The sequence below is a fragment of the Pelophylax lessonae genome (genome assembly GCF_965119305.1).
Source record: "Pelophylax lessonae genome assembly, chromosome: 4".
Classification (NCBI taxonomy): domain Eukaryota; kingdom Metazoa; phylum Chordata; class Amphibia; order Anura; family Ranidae; genus Pelophylax; species Pelophylax lessonae.
In genome coordinates, this window is record NC_138771.1 from 634566955 (window position 1) to 634593570 (window position 26616).

General features: G+C 43.1%; 1 protein-coding gene across 2 annotated transcripts in view; it reads left to right on the forward strand.

The window, feature by feature from the left end:
• Positions 1–10490: 10490 nt before the first annotated feature.
• Positions 10491–26616, forward strand: part of EFNB3 (ephrin B3) — a 164596-nt gene continuing 148470 nt past the window's right edge. For both annotated transcript variants that reach the window (XM_082254657.1, XM_082254658.1), the window contains exon 1: positions 10491–11022. In XM_082254657.1, coding sequence (XP_082110783.1) covers positions 10904–11022 — 119 coding nt within the window. In that variant the 5' untranslated portion in view covers positions 10491–10903. The remainder of the gene's footprint in view (positions 11023–26616) is intronic.

Below are 26616 nucleotides of genomic sequence, written 5' to 3' on the forward strand. Positions count from 1 at the left end.
TATTTTTCACATTTTTTATATGAAATTCCCCCCAAAAAAAATGTAAAAATCAAAATTTTTTAACATTTTCGGCCAATTTGTTTTATGCTACATATGTTTGGTAAAAAAAAAATCGCAAAAAGCGTATTTTGATTGGTTTGCGCAAAAGTTATCGCGTTTACTAACTACGGGAAATATTTATGTCATAAACCACAATTAAAGTTCGGTGCCGCTGTGTTGATGCCTGACATTGTTTCATAGCTCCCGAGAGTGCATAGCAGTGTCAAGTAAGCAGCGGCAGCTAACCTCCTGAAAATGCTATCTGCCTGGCATCTTCTGTCATCAATACCTGGAACAAGCATGCAGCCAGTAAATTCAAAGTGAATATTTGTTCAGTGACTCAAAGCATTTAGAGTAGGTTCACACCTATGCTTTTTTTAGTGCGTTTTGCAGTTTGCAGAAACGCACTACAGTCCATTTAACATGGTTTCCTATGGGACACATTCACATCTTTGCATTTTTTTTAGCCGCTGCGTTCTTGGAAAGGGTCAGGGACTTTTTTTTTCCCGCAGCAGATTGTGTTTTGCGTGTAAAAGACTTCAACCAGCACCAAAAACACAAGTTTTGCATTTTTGTAAGTATTTTTACATGCATTTTGCGATCCGCTGTCTGGCAGTTCTAAAATAACTAAGGGGTGAGGCCACCGCTTGACGTCACCGGGTGGCCCAGCCCCCTTGTGGCGTCATCAACCCAGCATGGCCCTGGCGGACAACGTCACCTATTTATTTAAGAACTGGCAGATGGCCGAGCTGTCAGACGGCGAGAGTGGACTTTTTTTTTTTTTTTTTCCTTTCTTCAAGTTGGTGGTGATGGCGGGCATTGTGATTGGATCTACACCGCGGGACTTGTCAAAAACTGCCTACTGTCATTTTTTACACTACACCTTTTTTTTCTTTGTGAATGAGTAGGGGTACTATGTACCCCATACTCATTCACATGGGGTTGGGCAGATTCCCATAGGCTCCCCACCCGCTGACCCTCAGAACCACCGCCCAGGGTTGTGGGGAAGAGGCCCTTGTCCCCATCAACAAGGTGCTATTGGGAAGGGGCAGAGCCCCCTTGCCCCAATGTCCCCCCCATGTTGAGGGCATGTAGCCTGTTATGGTTTAGAGGGACTCGCTTGTCCCCCCCTTTTTCCTGTCCTGCCAGGCTGCATGTTCAGATAAGGGTCTGAGATGGATTTTGGTGTGGTTCCTCAAAAACTTTGATTGGAAATCACTGTCTCAGACACCAGGGGGAATTCTGACCCCTGATTCTTGAGCCCTGGTCAGTCTCAAACAAAGGAAGACAAGCTAAATAAAGCTTTCTGATGTAGAATCGGCCAATTATAGTACATTGAGTAATTCATCAAATTATTGCAAAAGCCCAATCATGACCGGTTCTCTTTAGGATAAAGGAAGCAACAAAATGACAGTTCTGCTGTTGAAACTATTGCCCCCCCCCCCCCCCCCATCGCCCACTGTATGGCCCCAAAAAATGTTTTTGGTTTCTCCCGTGAAGGATATTAAACCCTCCTTTTACATGAACTGGCCTAATTAGAGTACTTGTCACTAGAGTAAAATAATCAATCTGTCACACAGTCAAATCACCAATGGGTTCAACTGATCAATTTGTACCAATTATGGTCTGCATGACATGGGATGTGGCAAGGGTGTGACCTTTACCTAAATATTTTACACCAAAAAGATGTCTCTCTTCCACAGGAAACAGAAATTATAGACTGAGCACCCCACCATACCCCCACCATCAACCTCTTTCCTTATCTCCCCCCCTTACCTCCTCCCCCTCTCTCTCCATCCCCCACCTACACTTTCTCCCACATCTTATCACTCTATAATCCTCTTTTTTTCTTTCTATCCATCCTTTCATCCCAACTCCGATTCTGACTCCATCTTTTCTCCCAACTATTTCTGTCTTACTTAATCTCCCTCCTACCCTCCCCCACTCTCCTCTTACCGTACCCCATTTTTTCCCTCACTTTTTCTCCATTTTTCCCCTCCTAAAATCACCCCCTTCCTTCCCCACCCACCTCCCTTCCCACCATCTCCTTCCCTCTAAACCTTCCTGCTACTTTCCACTCTTCCCCTCTCCATTCTAACCTCTCTCTTCATGTCTCCATACACTTATGCTCTTCCTTCCCCACCACCTTCCCACCATCTCCTTCCCTAACCACCTTCCCACCATCTCCTTCCCTATTCACCTTCCTGCTACTTTCCACTCTTCCCCTCTCCATCTCCTTCTCTCCACTCTAACCTCTCTCTCCATGTCTCCATACACTTACCCTCTTCCTTCCCTACCCACCTTCCCTATTCACCTTCCTGCTACTTTCCACTCTTCCCCTCCCCATCTCCCTCTCTCCATTCTAACCTCTCTCTCCATGTCTCCATACACTTATGCTCTTCCTTCCCTAACCACCTTCCCACCATCTCCTTCCCTACCCACCTTCCCACCATCTCCTTCCCTATTCACCTTCCTGCTACTTTCCACTCTTCCCCTCTCCATCTCCCTCTCTCCATATTAACCTCTCTCTCCATGTCTCCATACACTTATGCTCTTCCTTCCCCACCCACCTTCCCACCATCTCCTTCCCTAACCACCTTCCCACCATCTCCTTCCCTAACCACCTTCCCACCATCTCTTTCCCTACCCACCTTCCCACCATCTCCTTCCCTATTCACCTTCCTGCTACTTTCCACTCTTCCCCTCCCCATCTCCCTCTCTCCATTCTAACCTCTCTCTCCATGTCTCCATACACTTATGCTCTTCCTTCCCCACCCACCTTCCCACCATCTCCTTCCCTAACCACCTTCCCACCATCTCCTTCCCTACCCACCTTCCCACCATCTCCTTCCCTATTCACCTTCCTGCTACTTTCCACTCTTCCCCTCTCCATCTCCCTCTCTCCATTCTAACCTCTCTCTCCATGTCTCCATACACTTATGCTCTTCCTTCCCCACCCACCTTCCCACCATCTCCTTCCCTAACCACCTTCCCACCATCTCCTTCCCTAACCACCTTCCCACCATCTCTTTCCCTACCCACCTTCCCACCATCTCCTTCCCTATTCACCTTCCTGCTACTTTCCACTCTTCCCCTCTCCATCTCCTTCTCTCCATTCTAACCTCTCTCTCCATGTCTCCATACACTTACCCTCTTCCTTCCCCACCCACCTTCCCCTTCCCTACCCACCTTCCCACCATCTCCTTCCCTCTTCACCTTCCTGCTACTTTCCACTCTTCCCCTCTCCATCTCCTTCTCTCCATTCTAACCCCTCTCTCCATGTCTCCATACATTTACCCTCTTCCTTCCCCACCCACCTTCCCACCATCTTCTTCCCTGCCCACCTTTCTGCTACTTTCCACTCTTCCCATCTCCCAACTCCTCTCCATTCTAACACCTTTCTCGATGTCTCCATACATTTACCCTCTTCCTTCCCCACCCACCTTCCCACCATCTCCTTCCCTACCCACCTTTCCAACCTTCCCACCATCTCCTTCCCTATTCACCTTCCTGCTGCTTTCCACTCTTCCCCTCTCCATCTCCCTCTCTCCATTCGAACCCCTCTCACTATATCTCCATACACTCATGCTCTTCCTACCCCCATCCCCACCCACCTTCCCACCACCTCCTTCCCTCTTCTCCTTCCTACTACTTTCCACTTTTCCCCTCTCCACTTCTCTTTCTGTCTCTCCCCTAACCCCTCTCTTTATCCCCTCTACCCTTTCCTTCTCTTCATCTCTCCCCTTATCCCTTCTACCCTCTCCCTCTCTTCCCATCACTTCTCTTATCATATCTCTTATCTTATCCTACCTCTTTATCTCCTATATCCTCTCTCAGTCTCTTCCCTTATCCCCTCTACACGCTCCCCCTCTTCCATTATCCCCTCCCTTTATCCCCTCTACCGTTTTCTTCTCTTCATCTCTCCCCTTATGCCTTCTACCCTCTCCCTCTCTTCCCATCTCTTCTCTTATTCTCTCTCTTTATCTGCTCTACCCTCTCTCCGTATTTCCCCTAATTCCCTCTCTTTATCCCCTCTACCCGGTCTTCCTACTCTTCCATTATCCCCTCTCCTTATCCCCACTACCCTCTCCCCATCTCTCCCCTACCCCCTCTACCCTTCCTCTCTCTCTTCATCTCTCCTCTTATTCCCCCCTTTATCCCCTCTACTCTCCTTCACTCTCCCCTCCTTCACACTCTCTCTTCTTTCCTGCCACCAACTTCTTTTCTATAAACTCACAACTCTCTCCCCCCACCATCTTCCGTCCACCCTCATCCTTAATGTCTATTCCCCACCCTCTCTCTCTGCCCCCTTCCCTCCATATCTTCACTGTTCACTCCCTCTCATCCTCTGTCCTCCATCTTCATTGTCGACCCCTCCAACCTCCCGCTGTACTTCATTCAAATTTCCCACTCTGTTCCCAAACATCTCTCTTTCTTTACCCCCCTCCTCATCCTCACTGTCTGTCTCCCATCCTCTCTCTCTACTCCCTTCATCCTCATTGTCAATCTCTCCACTCTTTCTCTAGAGCCCCCACAACTTCACTGTCCACCTACCATCTCTCTCTCATCTCTCTCTCTCCCCCCCCCTTTCCCCACCACATACCCATACAACTTCCCATTCTTCTCCATGCAACCTCATTGTCCGTCCCCTACCATCTCTCTTTACCCCCCTCCTCATCATCATCATTGTCTATCTCCCTACCCTCTCTCTCTCTGTCCTCCTTCATCCTCATTGTCCATCCACCTATCTCTGCCCCTTCACCCTCAGTGTCAATCTCTCCACTGTCTCTCTCTAGACCCCCCCCCCCCCACATCTTCACTGTCCACCTACCATCTCCCCCCCCCCACCACATCCGCAGTGTACACCCCCACAACTTCCCACTTTACTCCATGCAACCTCACCATCTGTCCCCTATCATCTACCCCCCCCCCACACTCCCCATCATCATTGTCTATCTCTCCTCCATCTCTCTCTCTGTCCTCCTTCATCCTCATTGTCCATCCTCCTCTCTCTGCCCCCTTCATCCTCATTGTCAATCTCTCCACTGTCTCTCTCTCTAGACCCTCCCACATCTTCACTGTCCACCTACCATCTCTCTTTCTCTAACCCCCCCCTACAACAGTTTCAGTGTATACCCCCACAACTTCCCACTCCACTACATGCAACCTCACTGTCTGCCCCCCACCCATCTTTCTCTACCCCCTTCCCCATCATCATTTTCCATCTCCCCACCCTCTCTCTCCCTGTCCCTCTTTATCCCCATTGTCCACCCTCATCTCTCCCACTTCCCCCTTCATCCTTATTGTCAATCTCTCCACTGTCTCTATAGACCCCCCCCCCCCCCACATACAAATATTCAATGTCCCCCCTACTATCTCTCTTTCTCCCCCTCCCACCACAAAATTCTCAATGTATACCCCCACAACTTCCCACTCTACTCCCATGTAACCTCACTGTCTGTCCCCTACCATCTCTTTTTACCCCCCCCCCCCTTATCATCACTGCCCCCCTTCATCCTCATTGTCCACCCCTGCATTTTTTCTCTCTGCACACCCCACATCCTCACTGACCCCCCTCATTGTTCACCCTCCACCCCCTCCTTCTCTACCCCAATCCTTCCCCAATCCTCACTGTGCACACCTGCTACCCCCACTTCCCCCCATCCCTATATTCGACCCCCCCCCCTCCTCCATCTTTCTCCATCCTCGTTTTCTCCCTATCTCTGCTGCTCTCATGATCACCTTTCCAGGATTGTTGTGTGTCATCCCAGTCACCAGACAACTGTAATAACCCCCCCCCCCCCCCTCTAAATCAACACACATTGGATCACTGAGCATTTCCCCCCCAGTCACTGCCAAGCCATTTGATGAGCACTGAGATGATGTGGGCATTGGTGGAGAGGCAAGAGTCACTTTTATTTTATTTTTTTTTCTCTACATAATGCTACAAATTCAGCGAGCCGGCATCTCAGACATCCTGCGCACATTGTTACTATTATTATTTGTAGATCCATCATCCTCTGCAGCCCTGAACAAAGCAAACACCTACAAGTGGCTACATAGCAATGACACAAATACATACAACAACAGTAATGAGAGCTCCATCTAATGTATAATATATATATATATGAATAATGTTATTGTGTCTCCAAGAGATAAGACGAGATTCATTTAATTACTACATGGAATTCAACTTCTTCATTTCACCAGCAGTGGTATTAAGAGGCCATTTACACTCCTGTGCGGATATAATAAGTGCATTTTATCGTACATTATGGCGCTGTTTTCTTGTTTTTCTCTTTTTTAACACGCATTTTCTGCCCGCATTGTTAGGTATGGGAGGAGAGACTATAAAATACATATGCTATTTAAGTATAGTGCCTTTTACGCACGTCTAAGGATTGGCGCACATGGGCCATTTTTGCTAGAGCGGCCATCATCCACAATCATTCTACAATCAACCATTAGTGGTCAGCAGTCGACTGCAACATACAGGGAACAATGGAGCATGTAGTAGCGATTATTATCTAATTATTATTATTATTGTACGGGATATACAGTGTATAACGCCAGCACTTTACAATATAGAGAGAAATAGTACAGTTACAATACAATACAGAAGGGTTAGGAAGGCCCTGCTCATAAGAGCTTACAATCTAATAGGCTAATGATAACAAAAGTACCCAAATGTGTGTTATTGATTGCTACACAGCGATGGTTATCAGTTAAAAAAGGCAACTGCGGGCAATTTTCTGTAGTAAATTCCCCGCACCAAAACACAATATGAGCTGCTACCCTCCCAATGGTGTGGGATTTGGATTGTGCTAAAATCTCCAGCCATACATGGGCCCTTGGGGGACACTTTGTGAAATTTTCTTTTTTTTTGTCACAAATATGATCTCTTTGTCTTTATCGCAAAGTTGATCGCTTTCCTCCAGATCCCACTGAATTATTATTATCACAGCATTCTACTGTTTAGGACCCTTTTCGCATTGGGTTTGAAGTTTTATTCATCTGCTAAACAGCAAAAACAATAAAATGAAAAAAAAAACAAAAAACTAAATTAACAAAAATAATGAAGAAATGCCTGTGAAATCAGAGATTAATAACCTCTTTTGAAGAAATAGTTTTATTGGAGTGAAAAATATATATATATTTTTTTCCATTTGAATGCTTTTTTGTAAAAAAAAAAAAAAAAAAAATAATAATGATAACATATAAATAAATAAATATATATTATATATTGTTAAGAATTCACCAGACATGCAGGGGTGGGCACCTGCTATGCTTCAATGCATATTGTTGTTAACCAAAAAAAAAAGAAGTGTGTGTGTGTTTATATATATATATATATATATATATATATATATATATATATATATATATATATATATATATATATAATTTATGTATATATATATACTGTGTACTGGTGTGTGTATATATATATATATATATATATATATATATGTATGTATATGTGTATATATATATATATATATATATATATACACTGTATATACACAGATAATTATAAAAAAATATATAATATATATATATATATATATATATATATATATATATATATATAAAGTATCTCACAAAAGTGAGCACACCCCCTCACATTTTTGTAAATATATTATTATATCTTTTCATGTGACAACACTGAAGAAATGACACTTTGCTACAATGTAAAGTAGTGAGTGTACAGCTTGTATAACAGTGTAACTTTGCTGTTCCCTCAAAATAACTCAACACACAACCATTAATGTCTAAACTGCTGGCAACAAAAGTGAGTACACTCCTAAGTGAAAATGTCCAAATTGGGACCAATTAGCCATTTTCCCTCCCCGGGGTCATGGGACTCGTTAGTGTTACAAGGTCTCAGGTGTAAATGGGAAGGAGGTGTGTTAAATTTGGTGTTATCGCTCTCACTCTGTCATACTGGTCACTGGAAGTTCAACATGGCACCTCATGGCAAAGAACTCTCTGAGGAGTTTTATTGGACAGGTCTGATCTGAAGAAGGGCGCTATCTGAAAAGCCAGAAACCGTAATTTTTTTCCAAAAAAAGTTGACTTTTTTCTTTATATATGGCCTATGGGACCGCCAGATTGCTATGCACTAATTGACGGCTGAGTGGTGTCCACCCTCATTGATTGCAATATATATATATATATATAAACAAAATGGATCCAATCTGCAGCACCTTGTATATTTATTAAGAGAGTAAAATACTCACAAAGGAGAAATCAAAATAACAAAAAATATCGACGTTTTGGATCCATTAAGATCCTGATGAAGGATCTTAATGGAGTATTTTACTCTCTTAACCGCCGCAAATACATATACTGCGGCGGTCAGCCCCCCATGCAGGCAAAGTGACATACCCGTACGTCACTCGCCTGCAAGCCAATAGGGGCGAGTGCGCGCCGCCGGAGGCGCGCTCCCGCTCGCTCACTGGGATCCCCGCGCGTGTGACCAGCGGACCCGATGTCCGCCGGTCACTCGCGATCTTCCGTTAAAGAGGGAGAAAGGCAGGCGGCTAATGTAAACAAAGCCGCCTGTCATTCTCCCTTGTGTAACAGCAGAGATCATGCGGTCCTGCTATGTAGGACCGTAGATCTCTGCTGTTACATGAAAAGCCACTTCCCTGCACAGTAAGCAACACGCCCCTAGGGACACACTTAACCCCTCCTTCTCCAATAAAGTTAACCCCTTCCCTGCCAGTGTCATTTTTACAGTAACAGTGCATATGTATAGCACTGATTACTGTAGTAATGTCACTGGTACCCCCAAAAGTGTCAAAAATGTCAGTCAAGGGTCCGATCTGTCGCAATGTCGCAGTCCCACAAAAAAATCGCAGATCGCCGCCATTAAAAAAAAAAAGCAATAAAAATGACAAAAATCTTTCCCTTAGTAAACGCAATAACTTTTGCGCAAACCAATCAAAATACGCTTATTGGGATTTTTTTTACCAAACATGTATCAGAAAACAAATTGGCCTAAAATGTTCAAAAATTTTGATTTTTACATTTTTTTTTTTGGGGAATTTCATATAAAAAATTTTGAAAAATATTGCTATTTTTGCAAAATTGTCTCTCTTTTTTTTTGTTTATAGCGCATGATCAAAAAATCGCACAGGGGATCAAATACCAGCAAAAGAAAGCTCTGTTTGTGGGAAAGAAAGGACGTCAATTTCATTTGGGTACAGCGTCGCACGACCGCGCAATTGTCCGTTAAATTCACACAGTGCCGAATCGCAAAATACCCCCTGGTCAGGAAGGGGGTAAAATCTTCCGGGGCTTAAGTGGTTAATAAATAAATATACAAGGTGCTGCAGATTGGATCCATTTTGTTTTTCTATATACTGGAGTCTGGGTGATCTCTGCACTCGAGGAATAAAGCTACATACTGGGTGTGTGTGCAGTCCCGACCTGTTTGTGCACATATATATATTTATTTTGTTAATATATATTTTGTTAAAAATTCACCGGACGTGCAGGGGTGGGCACCTGTTACGCTTCTACGCATATTATTGTTAACCAAAAAAAAAAGTGTGTGTTATTATATATATATATATATATATATATATATATATATATATATATTACAGTAAACTAAAAAAAAAAAAAAATATATATATATATATATATATATATATATATATATATAATAACACACACTTTTTTTTTTTGGGTTAACAATAATATGCGTAGAAGCGTAGCAGGTGCCCACCCCTGCACGTCCGGTGAATTTTTAACAAAATATATATTAACAAAATAAATATATATATATATATATATATATATTACAGTAAACTAAAAAAAAAAAAATATACATACGTTATGTGTGTGTGTATGTATATGTATATGTATATATATATATATATATATATATATATATATATATATATTCCCGGTATATATATTTTTTTATTAAAAAATAATATATACTGTATATATTTTAAGAAAAAAAATTGAGAACATTATATATATATAGATATGCATACACACATTTTTTTTTCTTTTTTTTTTTTGATTAACAACAATACGCGTGGAAGCGTAGCAGGTGCCCACCCCTGCGCGGCCGGCGAATTCTTGCCATGAAATTTACACCCACATCCCTGTCACCCTGCCTATCGTCCCCAGTTGTCCCTTCTTTAGGACAGGCTTGTCCGCCTGTCACCTGCCCCGCAGGACCTGTGTGTCCCCGTATTGAGAGCTGCATGTACGTGTGGGTGTGTGTACAATGGTGTGTGTCTGGTTGTACACAGGCGGCCCTGCTCCCCATCTCCCTTGAAATCAGTGCTGTTTAGTAATTTCCATCCCTCCTCCCCCTGCTCTCCCCTCCCCAGAATTTGAGTCTCTCCTCCTCCCCCCCTCCTCCTCTTTTCCACCTTCCCTTTCTTCTGTGTATAGGGGGATTTATACTGCACACTCTGCTTGTAGCTTGAACAGAGCCTGCTGCAAGATACTCTGCTCACAGGGGGACACAGAGACAAAAAAAAAAGAGAAAAAAAATAGGGCCCCTTTCTTATGCTCCATGCCCGTACCCTTCCCCCACCGCCGCAGCCCAAAATGACTAACATCCCCTCGAAGCAGGCTGAAGACCCTGAACCCCTCTCCTCCTGCCTGCAAATATGGTTCAACTTTTTATCCTAAACTTTATCCCATATCCCTGAAATCCCCCCCCTTCCCCATACCGACCAACAAAAGAAGCCAACCCCCATCCTCGTCTTCTCCTCCGCACCCCTCTGAATTTTAACCAAAACCCCAGGATTTGAGGGTGAGCAGAGCGACGACCGACCAACCCCCCCACCACCAACCACCATCACCAACAAGCCTCCAGAAAAAAAAAAAAAACATGTTTCTAAAAGAGTTCCTCGCCTCCTTGTATGTAAGGATGCTGATCACCCTTTGGAATTTCTCCGTACTATCAGCGCTGAGCCTGGATCCCATCTACTGGAACAGCTCGAATAAAAGGTACGTCAGTAATAAAGGGGGGCTCTTTGCAACGTTGCACCCCCCTGCTCTTTTTTTTTTCTTATTTCTTGATTTTTTTGCATCTTTTTTTCTTTCTTTCCTTTGCAACCTGCCTATCCTGCAAGCCGTAAACGCAAGATGCGGCTTCAACCGAATCGTTTCTGGGTAGATAATGTATATGTTGCTCTATGGCATTGGGGTTGGACCTAATTGTTCCACACACTTTGCAAGCTCTATCTGCTATGACTCGGCCTTAGTTTTCCTACCTCCACGCTTTTAGAACTAAAAAAAAAACAAAACAAAAAAAACAGAGGTGGGGGGACTTTTTTTTTTGGGGGGGGGGGGGATACTACAAGTTGCAGCAACCCCCGAAGGGCCAGAATCTGCCCATCTCGGCTTCTTAGATATGAATATTACATTTTCTGCTGGAGCTGGTTCTGCTTGGACGCTTTATGGAGAATTGCCCCTTTTTGGTTGATTTTTTATTTATTTTTTTTGCGCTCCCCCCACCGACGCAAAATGCTAAAAATTGACATTATTTTATCACTTTAGCGGGACGACTGTACAGGTTGTGAGTCATTTTTAAGTTTGATTCGGGAACAGATGCGGTGACATTTGAAAAGTGATACGGTGACATTTGCAAAGGTTAATTGCTTAATTTAATGTTAATTTCTATGCATTTGCAGCAGTGAATTTAAAAGCTATATATATATATATATATATATATATTTATTTATATTTGTTTACATAAATTTGTAGATATATTTTTATATATATTTTGTTTACATATATATATATATATATATATATATATATATATATATATATATATATATATATATTTCTTTATTTATTTATTTTTATACATATTTATATATATATATATATATATATATATGGAAAAGTGGATATAACCCGTGCCCTGACAACAAATCCTCATCCCTAAATCAAAATAGAAGGAAGAGGTTCCAAATCAGTGGTCCTAGAACCCACTGAATCAAGGGGTTCTAGGACCACTGATTTGGAACCTCTTCCTTCTATATATATATATATATATATATATATTTCTTTACTTATTTATTTTTATACATATATATATATATATATATATATATACATATATTTCCTTACTTATTTATTTTTATACATATTTATTTATATATATATATATATATATATATATATATATATATTTCTTTACTTACTTATTTATTTATATATATATATATGTATATATATATATATACACACACACATATATTTCTTTACTTATTTATTTTTTATGCATATTTATTTATATATATATATATATATATATATATATATATATTTCCTTACTTATTTATTTTAATACATATATATATATATATATATATATATATATATATATATATACATATATTTCTTTACTTATTTATTTTTATACATATTTATTTTTATATATATATATATATATATATGAACTTATATTAGTCCTAAAACTTCCACTTCGCGGTCCCCAAATCACTTCACCTCTTTTCCGTCACCCACTTCCCAACTTTAACAACCAGCCACACACACGGCCCCAATTTCGTCTCCTGCAGCGCTCGTGACCAATTGCGTATCTCAGAGGGTAACGAGCAAAAGCAATAACTGACAATACAAAAAAAAAAATTTTACACGGCCCGCCAGAGGTTTACCGTCATGCCGGAAAATTTCTGTGACCAATCAAAGATTGTTCTCTTTCCTTGTAGAAAGGGGGGAACAACGCCTTTTGCTGCGCGTGTGCAGCGGCACGTAAAATTGGACTTGTCGGGGAAATCTGCGAAAAGGCTCAGGTGCGTGATGGTGAATTAGAGAAAGATTTCGCTTTTGTCGAATTTGGTTTCTTAGCTCTTGGATTTTATCTGGCCATTTTTTTTTTTTTATGATGTAGAATGGGCAGGAAATCGGAGCAGCTAATCAAATTTCAGATTACTAGCGGCAGATCGGCTTTAAGATAAATTCTGATTGGTTGCACTGGGATGGCTGCACTGCTGCGCCTTGCTTTACGTCACTGAACCAGTCAGTCTATGGCCACCTGCGTTAATGCTATTCCGCATCGTAGGAATAAAACAATTGTTAATCATTAAATAATGTTTTTAGATTTTTTTTTTTTTGGAGGTATTGAATTAAGTTTATCAAAATCACTGACTTAAACTGCGCTGGATTTGCATAAGTAATGAAAAACTGGGATCTGCAGAAATTTTTACGTAAAATGTATTTATTTCAGGTACTGTCCGGCGCTGTCAATGTACGCACCATTTTACTTATACAGTACATTGTACATTAATATCAGTCCCTGCCCTCGAGTAGCTTACAATGTAAGGTCCTTAACTCACATTCATACATACTAGGGCCAATTTAGACACAAGGGAATTAACCTACCAGCATGTCTTTGGAGTGTTGGAGGAAACCAGAGTACTCGGAGGATACCTACACTGGCACAGGGAGAACATGCAAACTCCATACAGGTAGTGCCATCGTTGGGATTAAAGCCAACGACCTTAGTACAATGGGAAATTTGGGAGAGAGGGGGTCTTGCTAAGCTTTGTTGCTGGTTTTTGGTTGTTGGCTCCTTAACAAGCCATTCTCAACCGGGGTTCTATGGAACCCAAAGGATTTGTAAAGTCAGGAAGGTTCTTTTTATCCTAATGCATTCTATGTATTAGGATAAAAAGCCTTCTGTGTGTAGCAGCCCCCCTGAGCACCCCCTAATACTTCACTGAGCTCCATCTCTATCCAGAGATGTCCACGAGTCCCTTGGCCACCCTAGGACTCTCCCACGTGATTGGCTGAGATAAAGCCGTGGCACCATTTGCGTCCGCGGCTGTCAATCAAAGTCAGTGAGCCAGTCGGGAGAGAAAGGGGGTGGGGCCCGAAATGGCAGCTCCGTGTCTGAATGGACAATTGGAGCTGTAGCTTGGTTCGGGTGCCTCCATAGCAAGCTGCTTGCTGTGGGGGCACTCGTTAGGAGGGAGGGGCCAGCAGCAGGAGCGAGGGACCCGAGAAGAGGAGGATCCAGGCTGCTTTGTGCAAAACCAACTGCACAAAGGAGGTAAGTATAACATGTTTCTTATTTTATTTTATTTTTTTAAAAGGAGACTTTACAATCACTTTAAGGTTCCTCCAGAATTTGCTGGGGATTCCTTGAGCTGTGGTTAATTGACCTCCCAGTTGATGGTGCCTGCATAGTTCGAGGCCGACACCACTTGGCAGAGCCAGAGGCGTGACACCAATGTTCTTTTTAGCTGTCTCTGTAAGGGTAGCATTCTGACCAACACTGTCATTACCCCCCCAAGGGCCACCAGTGTAAGCAGTATTATTCCCACTGACCCCCAAACAGACCAACAATGTAAGGAGCACTCTTCTTACTGACGCCCAATGTAAGGAACATTCTTCCTTCTGACCACCAATGTAAGGAACATTCTTCCTACTGACCACCAATGTAAGGAACATTCTTCCTACTGACCCCCAATGTAAGGAACATTCTTCCTACTGACCCCCAATGTAAGGAGCATTCTACCTACTGACCATCAATGTAAGGAGCATTCTTCCCACTGACCACCAATGTAAGGAACATTCTTCCCACTAACCACCAATGTAAGGAACATTCTTCCTACTGACCCCAAATGTAAGGGGCATTCTTCCTACTGACCACCAATGTAAGGGGCATTCTTCCCACTGACCACCGATGTAAGGAACATTCTTCCTACTGACCACCAATGTAAGGAACATTCTTCCTACTGACCACCAATGTAAGGAGCATTCTTCCTTCTGACCACCAATGTAAGGGACATTCTTCTGACTGACCACCAATGTAAGGAACATTCTTCTCACTGACCACCAATGTAAGAAACATTCTTCCTACTGACCACCAATGTAAGGAACATTCTTCCTACTGACCACCAATGTAAGGGGCATTCTTCCCACTGACCACCAATGTAAGGGGCATTCTTCCTACTGACCACCAATGTAAGGAACATTCTTCCTACTGACCACCAATGTAAGGGGCATTCTTCCCACTGACCACCAATGTAAGGGGCATTCTTCCCACTGACCACCAATGTAAGGGGCATTCTTCCTACTGACCACCAATGTAAGGAACATTCTTCCTACTGACCACCAATGTAAGGAACATTCTTCTCACTGACCACCAATGTAAGGAACATTCTTCCTACTGACCACCAATGTAAGGAACATTCTTCCTACTGACCACCAATGTAAGGAACATTCTTCTCACTGACCACCAATGTAAGGAACATTCTTCTCACTGACCACCAATGTAAGGAACATTCTTCCCACTGACCACCAATATAAAGAACACAGAATCAAAAACAGAGAAAACACTGCTCTAGAGTAAAAGGCCATGCCAGAACTCAGAGTAAAGATACACACTCCAAATCAGTATACAAAAAATGTAGTGCAGCACTAAAGTAAAAAATAAACACAATGAATATAAAATCAATAAATTCATAAAAGATTCATAAAACAATACATAAAAATCAATAGAAGTGGAAGAACAATATCCTGGGAAAAATAGATGGCGGAGTCCTATATCATTAATCTATATGAAGAAACACCACCACCGATGGAAAGGGTGATGAATAATGTAGATAAAGGGTGACCAAGATGTTCCTACTTCACACTCAAAGTGAGTATTGAAATCTGATTAGCAGAATTCAAAGACCACTAAGCTACAGGTGGTCTAATCAGGCACAGGGAAGGAGGTCTCCCTCATACCATGTACACTGGATTCGCTCAGAAGACTCGATCCACTCTCTGTTTTCACTGTCAGTCGATCCCCCTCCTTACTCTCAGCCTGGCTTCACAGTGCCTCCAGTAGCAGCTCTCCCGACATGGGGACTCTGTCTTCACATTGGCTCACACAGGAGAGATCTCCTCCCCCTTCACTCTTCTGGCCCATCAGGAACATGTTCTTACTGACTACCAAAGTTAGGAGCATTCTATCTACTGATCACCGATGTAAGGAGCATTCTTCCCACTGATCACCGATGTAAGGAACATTCTTTCCACTGATCACCGATGTAAGGAGCATTCTTTCCACTGATTACCGATGTAAGGAGCATTCTTTCCACTGATCACCGATGTAATTGGCATTCTTCCGACTGACCACCAATATAAGGGGCATTCTTCCCCCTGATCCCCTCCCCAAGTGAATTGGTTTTAGCACTGGTACCCCAAGGCCTGAAATAGATTTCAAGAGTTCCTCTAGAGCAGGAATATGCAAACTGTGGCCCTCCAGATGTTGCAGAACTACAAGTCCCATGAGGCATAGCAACACTCTCACAGCCACAAGTATGACACTCAGAGGCAGAGGCATGATGTGCAACAACTGGAGGGCTGCAGTTTGCATATCCCTGCTCTAGAGGTTGAATAAGGCTGTCCTACTCAATTTAAGTCCATCAATGTGGCGTCCCAGGGCTCTCCGCTGCCCGTTGACATCTTTGGGTGGATGGCTTTTGGGTAACGATTGCTTGCCACTTTCATTGGCTGGGTCGAGGTGACATCACTCCTGCACATGCGCTGTCCAGTCAGCTTGGCATTGATGAATTTGTACAATGAGCTGCGCATGCACAACTCCCTGTACAGGGGCAGACAAGCAGGTAAGTAACTTGAATGCAGAAGAGACAAAACATGTCTCCTCTGCAAAAAAATCCTGCCTGTTTACCCAGTTTTAATTTTTGCCATAAAGTTCAATTTTAATGTATCAGGGTTAAAACCAGATGTAGAGTTTGCAGTGTACAGGACGGCATATAAATGGCGACTGTAAATGCAAGGATGGTGAGACCCAATTCAGTGGAGGTTTGGTCATGAAAGGCCAAATATAAGTGGTGGGTGGTTTCTGCCAAATTCTTGGATGGTGGATGAAAATTTGGCAACAGACACGACTGGGAGACAGGGTTTGTTATCCACCCTGAATGACAGATAACGGTTAGGTAAAGTGGGGTACACACTAGTAAAACATCTGCCGAAAATTCCTGCCTGAGGTGAAATCGTCAAATTTTCGGCTAGTGTGTACACAACCTTCAGCAGCCGATCCCGACATTTTCAACGAAAAAAACGGAGGGACAAACACCAAAATTTTTATCGTATGTCCCCAGACAATTTTCGTTTAATGTGTATGCAGTACGTACGTGAAAAATCGGTTACGAAAGGCCGCGCATGATCTGAAGTTGCTGACAACCCGGAAGTCTAGGAACAAATGTACCCAAAAAAAATAAAAAATCGGACGAGAAATTTCGTGAACATTTATGCACTGTCAACTAAAAACGGTTGTGAACGCGAGCATGAGAGAGAAAAATCGGAGGATATTTCGTCCGATTTTCGTCAAGTGTGTACGGCCCTTAAGACGCCAATGACTTCCATACATGTGCCATTGGTGAACCCTAGCTAGAAGAACCCTTTCCTGGAGGTTGTATGCTCCCTATTACAGTGATAGCAGATCTTGAAGAGTCTGCACTTCAACATTTCACTTATCTAATAAATATATTTAGCTCAGTTACTAAGGCAAATGTCAAAAGTCAAGGTGTTGTCTCCCCCTGCAGCCAATCAGGGCTGAGCGTACTCAGTGCGCAGAAAGCGGAATGTGAGGTCATTTTTTTATTTTCATTGCTGTTTGTAACTCATACATTTTCTATAGCTCTGACATATACCATAGTGCCGTACACAGAACACTGGACCATTCACATCAGGCTCTGAACCAGGGGAGCTTACACTCTTATATTCCCATCACAGTCACACCCTATTATCATTGTACAATTATATAGCTCTGACATATACCACAGTGCTTTATGGAGAGCACCGAGTAAGTCACATCAGTCTCTACACCAGAAAAGCTTACACTCTAATGTCCCCATCACAGCTACACACTATTATTATTATACATTTATATAGCTCTGACATATACCGCAGTGCTGTACAGAAAACACTGAGCCATTCACATCAGTTTCTGTACCAGAGGAGCTTACACTCTAATATCTCCATTACAGTCACATAAGATTATACATTTATATAGCTCTGACATATACCACAGTGCTGTACAGAGAACACAGGACCATTCACATCAGTCTCTGAACCAGAGGAGCTTACACTCTAATGTCCCATAACAATCACACGCTATTTTTATGATGATGATGATGATTATACATTTATATAGCTCTGACATATACCACAGTGCTGTACAGAGAACTCTGAGCCAGTCACGTCAGTCTCTGCACCAGAGGAGCTTACGCTCCCATCCACAGTCACACACTATTATTATTATTATACATTTATATAGCTCTGACATATACCGCCGTGGTGTACAGAGGACAATGTGAGCTATTCACATCATTCTATGTACCAGGGGAGCTTACACTCTAATGTCTCACCACATTCACACACTATTATTATTATGCATTTATATAGTTCTGACATATACCACAGTGGTGTTCCGAGACAGAGAACTCTGAGCCAGTCACATCAGTCTCTGTACCAGAGGAGCTTACACTCCCATCCACAGGCACACACACTATTATTATACATTTATATAGCTCTGACATATACCGCAGTGCTGTAAAGAGAACACTGAGCCTCACACATCAATCTCTGCACCAGAGAAGCTTACACTCTATTGTCCCTAGTACAGTAACACATTATTAGACATTTATATAGCTATCTGATATTCCGCAGTGCTGTACCAAGAACACTGGGGTCACATCAATCTCTGTACCAGAGGAGCTTACACTCTAATGTCCTCATCAGTGTTCAATGAAAAACAATTAACCCGCCAGTATACCAGGAATGTAGGAGTCCATACAAACTCCATGCAGACATAGCCCTTAGGTATCTCCAGCTAAGGTTGCAAGATACCAGGCTGACAGCATGACAAGAACCATGTAGCAAAGATAATGGAGGGGTTGGTTGAACTTATTACACCCATCAGAAAACGTAACGATAGATTTTGGACCTACTGTCCTTTATACACGTAGGTCACATGCATTGTCCACAACGGCTCCAGTCCTTTATAACAAGAAGAAAGTGCTGTGTAGCACAAGAGAACCTCATGAACATTTTATGTTTCACATTCATGCTTCCATTGCCGAGTAACCAGCAGTGTTGAATCTACAGTTTGTTGGTTCTAATTAAATCCCTGACTCCGCAGCAGAAATTCACAGTCAGGACCACTAGATAATAAATTAAGCATGACATTGTAACTTAAATCTGGACATAAAACGACTCAGCAGGAACGTTGCTTTATGTTACGTAACTTCATTAGTTAATGAGTGAACTACTACATGTCTAACCACTCTTTTCTTAGTTCCCTTTTACCCAGCTTCGTTTTTAGCTGGCTCCTCTACCTAATTCTCTGTACACGGGGGGTGAGACCTTGCCAGTGAAAACCCCCCTGGCATAACACTTTGTCCCCATGTTGAAGAGGACATGTAAAGCTTGTGTTAAACTGGCTGGTATAGAAGACGGAGATTGTCCAGAATCCTGACTATTCTGTACAAACCATCCTTCAATGAAAATAGAAATGTGCGATGGCCAAAACAAAATGGCGGGGTGAAGGTCTTGGAGTAGCATGAGGTGCCCAGTTGTTGGGTCTTCAAGGCAGGACATGTGCTCACTGATAGCTAACCTCTATCTTCCAACATAAAATAAGCAAAGCCTTGAGATGAGTTGTAGATATTATAAAAACCATAAAAATTAAATTAAGAATAATAACCAGAAAAGCAGGCAGTGAAAATTGTAATGTCCACTTACATTGGTGGTCAGTGGAGACGTGTAAAGAATGTCCTTTACATTGGAGTTGTGTGGAGACATGACCCCTTACATTGGTGGTTAGTAGAGACGTGTCCTCATACATTGGTGGTCAGTGCAGAAGTGTCCCCTTACATTGGGGTTCAGTGGCGGAGTGTCCCCCTTAACATTGGTGATCAGTAGTGAAGTGTCCTCTTGTATTAGTAGTCAGTGCAAAGAATGTCCCTTACATTGGTGTTGTGTGGAGACATGACCCCTTACATTGGTGGCTAGTTGAAAAGTGTCCTCTTATATTGGTGGTGAGTGAAGAAGTATCCCCTTACATTTGTGGTCAGTGGAGAAGTCTCCCCTTACATTGGTGGCCAGTGCAAAGAATGATGGTCAATGTTGAAGCGTCTTCCCACATTGGTAATCAGTGGGAGGAATGTCCCTTACATCCGTGCTCAGTAGAGAAGTGATCCTTTACATTTGTGGTTAGTTCAAAAATGATAGTGATTCGTAGAGTAGTGTCCCCTTACATTGTTGGTCAGTGGAAAATGATCTTACATTGGTGATCAGTAGAGAATTGACCCCTTAATTTGGTGGTAACTGGAGAAGTGTCCCCTTACATTGATGATCAGCAGAGAACGGACCCCTTACTTTGGTGGTTAGTGGAAAAGTGTCTCCCTACATTGGTGATCAGTAGAGAAGTGGCCCCTTACATTGATGGTCAGGGGAGAAGGGACCCCTTACATTGGTGGTCATTTGAGAAATGCTGTTTACATTGTTGGTCAGTGAGGGGCCTTCTTCACAGCGGCAGTTAGTAGAGACGGGCCTCTTATATTTATGGCTAGCAGCAAAGGGACCACTCACATTGTTGGACAGTTGAAGAATGTCCTTTACATTATCAATCAATGAAGAAGACCCTTCTTTACATTGATAGTCAGTGGATTACATTGGTGGCCAGTGCAAAGAATGCAAAGAATGGTGGGCAATAGTGAAGCATCTTCCCACATTGGTAATCAGTGGGAGGAATGTCCCTTACATCCGTGCTCAGTAGAGGAGTGATTCTTTACATTTGTGGTTAGTTCAAAAATGATAGTGATTCCTAGAGAAGTGTCCCCTTACATTGTTGGTCCGTGGAAAATGATCTTACATTGATGATCAGCAGAGAACTGACCCCTTACTTTGGTGGTTAGTGGAAAAGTGTCTCCCTACATTGGTGATCAGTAGAGAAGTGGCCCCTTACATTGATGGTCAGGGGAGAAGGGACCCCTTACATTGGTGGTCATTTGAGAAATGCTGTTTACATTGTTGGTCAGTGAGGGGCCTTCTTCACGGCGGCAGTTAGTAGAGACAGGCCTCTTATATTTATGGTTAGTAGCAAATTGACCACTCACATTGTTGGACAGTTGAAGAATGTCCTTTACATTATCAATCAATGAAGAAGACCCTTCTTTACATTGATAGTCAGTGGAAAAGTGTACTTTATATTGAAGGTCAGTGGAGAGGGCCCCCCCTTACATTGACGATCAGCATTATATTTGGGTTTAGTAGGGTAAGCGTCCTCACATTGGTTAACCACTTTGCCGCTGCTCACTAGAGCTCTACTGCGGCAAAGTGGCTCTTGTAGGTCTGACGACATAGACCTACGTCGCCAGACACTCCCCCTTCTCGGCGGCGCACGCGCGCCGCCGGAGGCTTGCTCCCGCTGTATTCAGTCACAGCGGGAGTTGGGCCAGGGGAGGAGCATCTTTGCATTACCGCGCAATTGTCAAAAAGTTAAAGTCGCACAGTGCCGAATCGCAAAAAGTGGCCCAGACGTAAGACAGCAAAATCCTCCGGTGGTAAACTGGTTAAAGGAAAAATATCCTTTATAATAGTGGTTTCATTAGTGGTTAGTCAAGGATCCCCCAGCAATCTCGGCAGGAACCATAGATGAGAAAGTGGAGAGGGACCCCTTACATTGGTGGTTAGCAAAGAAAGGCCTCTTACATTTATGGTCAGTGGGACAAGAGACTTCTTACATTGGTGGAGTAAATGTCCTTTACATTACTTATCAATGAAGATGGCCCCCTTTACATTGGTGATCAATGAAAAAGTGCCCCGTATGTTGATGATTAGTGAAGAAGTACCGCCTTACATTGATGGTCAGTAGAGACATTTATGATAGTAGGACAAGGGTCCTCATATTGGTAGGTTGTTGGAGAAAAACATCCTTTACATTAGTGGTTTTATTAGAGGTAAGTCAAGGAATCTCTAGTAATTCCTGAAGGAACCCTAGTTGGGAGAGTAGTGAAGTGCCCGGCTTACATTAGTGGTTAGCAAAGAACAACTTCTTACATTTATGGTCAGTAGGACAAGAGACCCCTCACATTAGTGGACAGTTAAAGAATGTCCTGTACATTATTGTTCAATGAAAATGGCTCTCCTTTAAATTGGTGTTCAATGGAAAAGTGCCCCCTATATGAAAGGTTAGTGGAGAAGTGTCCCTTACATTGGCAGTCAGCATTAAGACAAGTGCCCTAACACATTGGTGGACAGTTAGAAGAAAATGTCCTTTACACTAGTGATTTCATAAGAGGTTAGTCAAGGAACTCCTAGCAACCTCTGAAGGATCCACATTCATACTGGTACGACTTGGACCGCGACTTGTCAGCCTGACAAGTCGCGGTCCTCGCGCTCCCATTGTGTAGTACAGGAGCCGTTCTAATAGGAGCGACACAAGTCGCTCCGACTTAGAAAAAGTACTACTTCGGGGCGACCTGGAGGCGACTTGCATTGACTTCCATTATGTGAAGTCCGTGCAAGTCGCGCCGAAGTCGCGCTGCACGCGACTTCACAGGTCGCCCCCTAAGTCGGAGCGACCTAATGTGAATGGAGGCTTTACAGAACCCTGAATGAGAAAGTAGAGAAGGGTTCCTCTTACATTGGCAGAGGAAGTCCTCTTACATATTTGATCAGTGGGGCACGTGACCAGTCACATGTCCTTTACATTAGTGTTTTTCTGGAAGTTAGGCAAGGAACCCCCAGCAACCTCTGATGGTACTATAGATTTCCACAGAACCCTCACATCGATGAACAGTTGAAGAATGTCCTTTACATTACTGACCAATGAAGACTAATTAGAGCTAGAGACCATGCTTGACTGGTACAGATGGTTACTGATAGTTGTTAGGTGGTTCTGTGGGTAAGTGGTGGTGCTGATCTCCCTTAGGAAGTTCATGCTGCTACCTTACTGATACGTCAGAGCTGTCGCTTCAGTAAAACCAATGCTTGAATGAGAAGGAAGGAGTGTGCGGTGTCCAAAAAAATGCAACTCTTGGTGGGAGATTACAATTGTTTTTTGAAAGCATGAGAAAGTACAGGTTCTGCCAACACGTTTTGGGGAACTGCCTCTCCCTTCATCAGGGCTGTTAGTATGTTTTAACAGAAATGTATGGACTCTGCAGTAGTACCAGAATTCTTTGTGATGGCAATTGCCAGCTTGTAAAATGCAAAAGAAGGAGAAGCAGTGGTGTATTTAGGTTTTGTGCTGCCCTAGGCCTGACTAAACTTGGGCACCCCTAATTTAAATATGACCCACCCCTTCCTGTAAAGGCCACAACCTTTCCTGTTTATGACCCGCCCTGTCATTTGTAAACCACAGACCAAAACCACAGTCTATCAGTGCCCATCAGTGCAGCCTCAGTAGTTCCCATAAGTTCAGCTTCCTCAGTGCCCATCAGTGCTCAACAGTGCAACCTCATTACTGCCCATCAGTGCAGCATATCAGTGCGGCCTCATCAGTGGCCATCAGTACAGCCCCATCAGTGGCCACCAGTGCAGCCTCTCAGTGTCCATTAGTGCAGCCTATCAGTGCATCATATCATTACCCATCAGTGCTGAGTTATCAGTGCAGCTTATCAGTCCTGCCTCATCAGTGGCCATCAGTGCAGTCTATTAGTGCCCATCAGTGCAACATATCAGTGCCCATCAGGGCAGCATATCAGTGCAGCCCCATCAGCTTTTTTGCTGCCCCCCCCCCCCTGCAAAGTGCTGCCCTAGGCCTGGGCCAAGATACAGCACTGAGGAGAAGGTCTCCTCTTGCATTTTACAAGCCGGCATTTGCCATCACAAAGAATTCTGGTACTACTGTGGAGTCCATCCATCTCCATTAGCACGTACCAACAGCCCTGAAGAAGGCAGTTCTCCAAAATGCATTGGCTCTGTACGTTCTCACACTTTTAATAAACGATTGTAATCTCCCACCAAGATGTGCATATTTTTATACACCGGGCGCTCCTTCCTTCTCATTCAAGCAATGATCAATGAAGATGGCCTTCCTTTACATTGGTGATCAATGGAAAAGTGCCCCCTAGATTGAAGGTCAATGGAGAAGAGCTTCCCTTGCATTGGCGTTTAGCAGAGAAGGGCCACTTACATTTATGTTAGTAAGACAAGGGCCCTCACATTGATGGACAATTGGAGGTAAAATTTCCTTTATAATTAGTGGATTCATAAGAGGATAGTCAATGGATTCCTTGAAACCTTTGAAGGAACATTGGGATTCCACAGAACCCTGTTTGGGAAAGCCTGCTTTAAAGTGTCAATACTATTTCTCACAGCCATCAATCAAATATATACCTGCCTTGGAAGACTGAATGTGGTGGAGAAACATAAGACGTTGCAGACCATAAATCCCAGGAAGCCCCTTGTACCTCACATTTGAGAAGCTTTGTGAAATCTTGCTGCAGTGGATGACTGTGAGTTTACCTTGGCAACATGTGTGCTTCCTAAAAAGATGATTCATATCCTTAGTCATGCCATCCTTGCAGTCTTAGGTCACCATAAATAATAATCTGTAGAACTGGTATTTTTGCTCATTTTTTTGCAATTTTTCTTGTTTCCATTTTTCCATCTAAATATGGACGCTCGTGCAGTGCACGCACCTAATCCCTATATCAGCATTGTTCCAATGTTAATATATGGACGCTCGTGCACTGCACGCACCTAATCCCTATATCAGCATTGTTCCAATGTGTTAATATATGGACGCTCGTGCACTGAACGCACCTAATCCCTATATCAGCATTGTTCCAATGTTAATATATGGACGCTCGTGCACTGCACGCACCTAATCCCTATATCAGCATTGTTCCAATGTTAATATATGGACGCTCGTGCACTGCACGCACCTAATCCCTATATCAGCATTGTTCCAATGTTAATATATGGACGCTCGTGTGCTGCACGCACCTAATCCCTATATCAGCATTGTTCCAATGTTATTATATGGACGCTCGTGCACTGCACGCACCTAATCCCTATATCAGCATTGTTCCAATGTTAATATATGGACGCTCGTGCACTGCACGCACCTAATCCCTATATCAGCATTGTTCCAATGTGTTAATATATGAACGCTCGTGCACTGCACGCACCTAATCCCTATATCAACATTGTTCCAATGTTAATATATGGACGCTCGTGCACTGTACGCACCTAATCCCTCTATCAGCATTGTTCCAATGTTAATATATGGACACTCGTGTGCTGCATGCACGTAATCCCTATATCAGTATTGTTCCAATGTTAATATATGGACGCTCGTGCACTGCACGCACCTAATCCCTGTATCAGCATTGTTCCAATGTTAATATATGGACGCTCGTGCACTGCACGCTCCTTATCCCTATATCAGCATTGTTCCAATGTTAATATATGGACGCTCGTGCACTGCACGCTCCTTATCCCTATATCAGCATTGTTCCAATGTTAATATATGGACGCTCGTGCACTGCACGCACCTAATCCCTATATCAGCATTGTTCCAATGTTAATATATGGACGCTCGTGCACTGCACGCACCTAATCCCTATATCAGCATTGTTCCAATGTTAATATATGGACGCTCGTGCACTGCACGCACCTAATCCCTATATCAGCATTGTTCCAATGTTAATATATGGACGCTCGTGTGCTGCACGCACGTAATCCCTATATCAGCATTGTTCCAATGTTAATATATGGACGCTCGTGCACTGCACGCACCTAATCCCCATATCAGCATTGTTCCAATGTTAATATATGGACACTCGTGCACTGCACGCACCTAATCCCTATATCAGTATTGTTCCAATGTTAATATATGGACGCTCGTGCAGTGCACACACCTAATCCCTATATCAGCATTGTTCCAGTGTTAATATATGGACGCTCGTGCACTGAACGCACCTAATCCCTATATCAGCATTGTTCCAGTGTTAATATATGGACGCTCGTGCACTGCACGCACCTAATCCCTATATCAGCATTGTTCCAATGTTAATATATGGACGCTCGTGCACTGCACGCACCTAATCCCTATATCAGCATTGTTCCAATGTTAATATATGGACGCTCGTGCACTGCACGCACCTAATCCCTATATCAGCATTGTTCCAATGTTAATATATGGGCGCTCGTGCACTGCACGCACCTAATCCCTATATCAGCATTGTTCCAATGTTAATATACGGACGCTCGTGCACTGCACGCACCTAATCCCTATATCAGTATTGTTCCAATGTTAATATACGGACGCTCGTGCACTGAACGCACCTAATCCCCATATCAGCATTGTTCCAATGTTAATATATGGACGCTCGTGCACTGCACGCACCTAATCCCTATATCAGCATTGTTCCAATGTGTTAATATATGGACGCTCGTGCACTGCACGCACCTAATCCCTATATCAGCATTGTTGCAATGTTAATATACGGATGCTCGTGCACTGCACGCACCTAATCCCTATATCAGCATTGTTCCAATGTTAATATACGGACGCTCGTGCACTGAACGCACCTA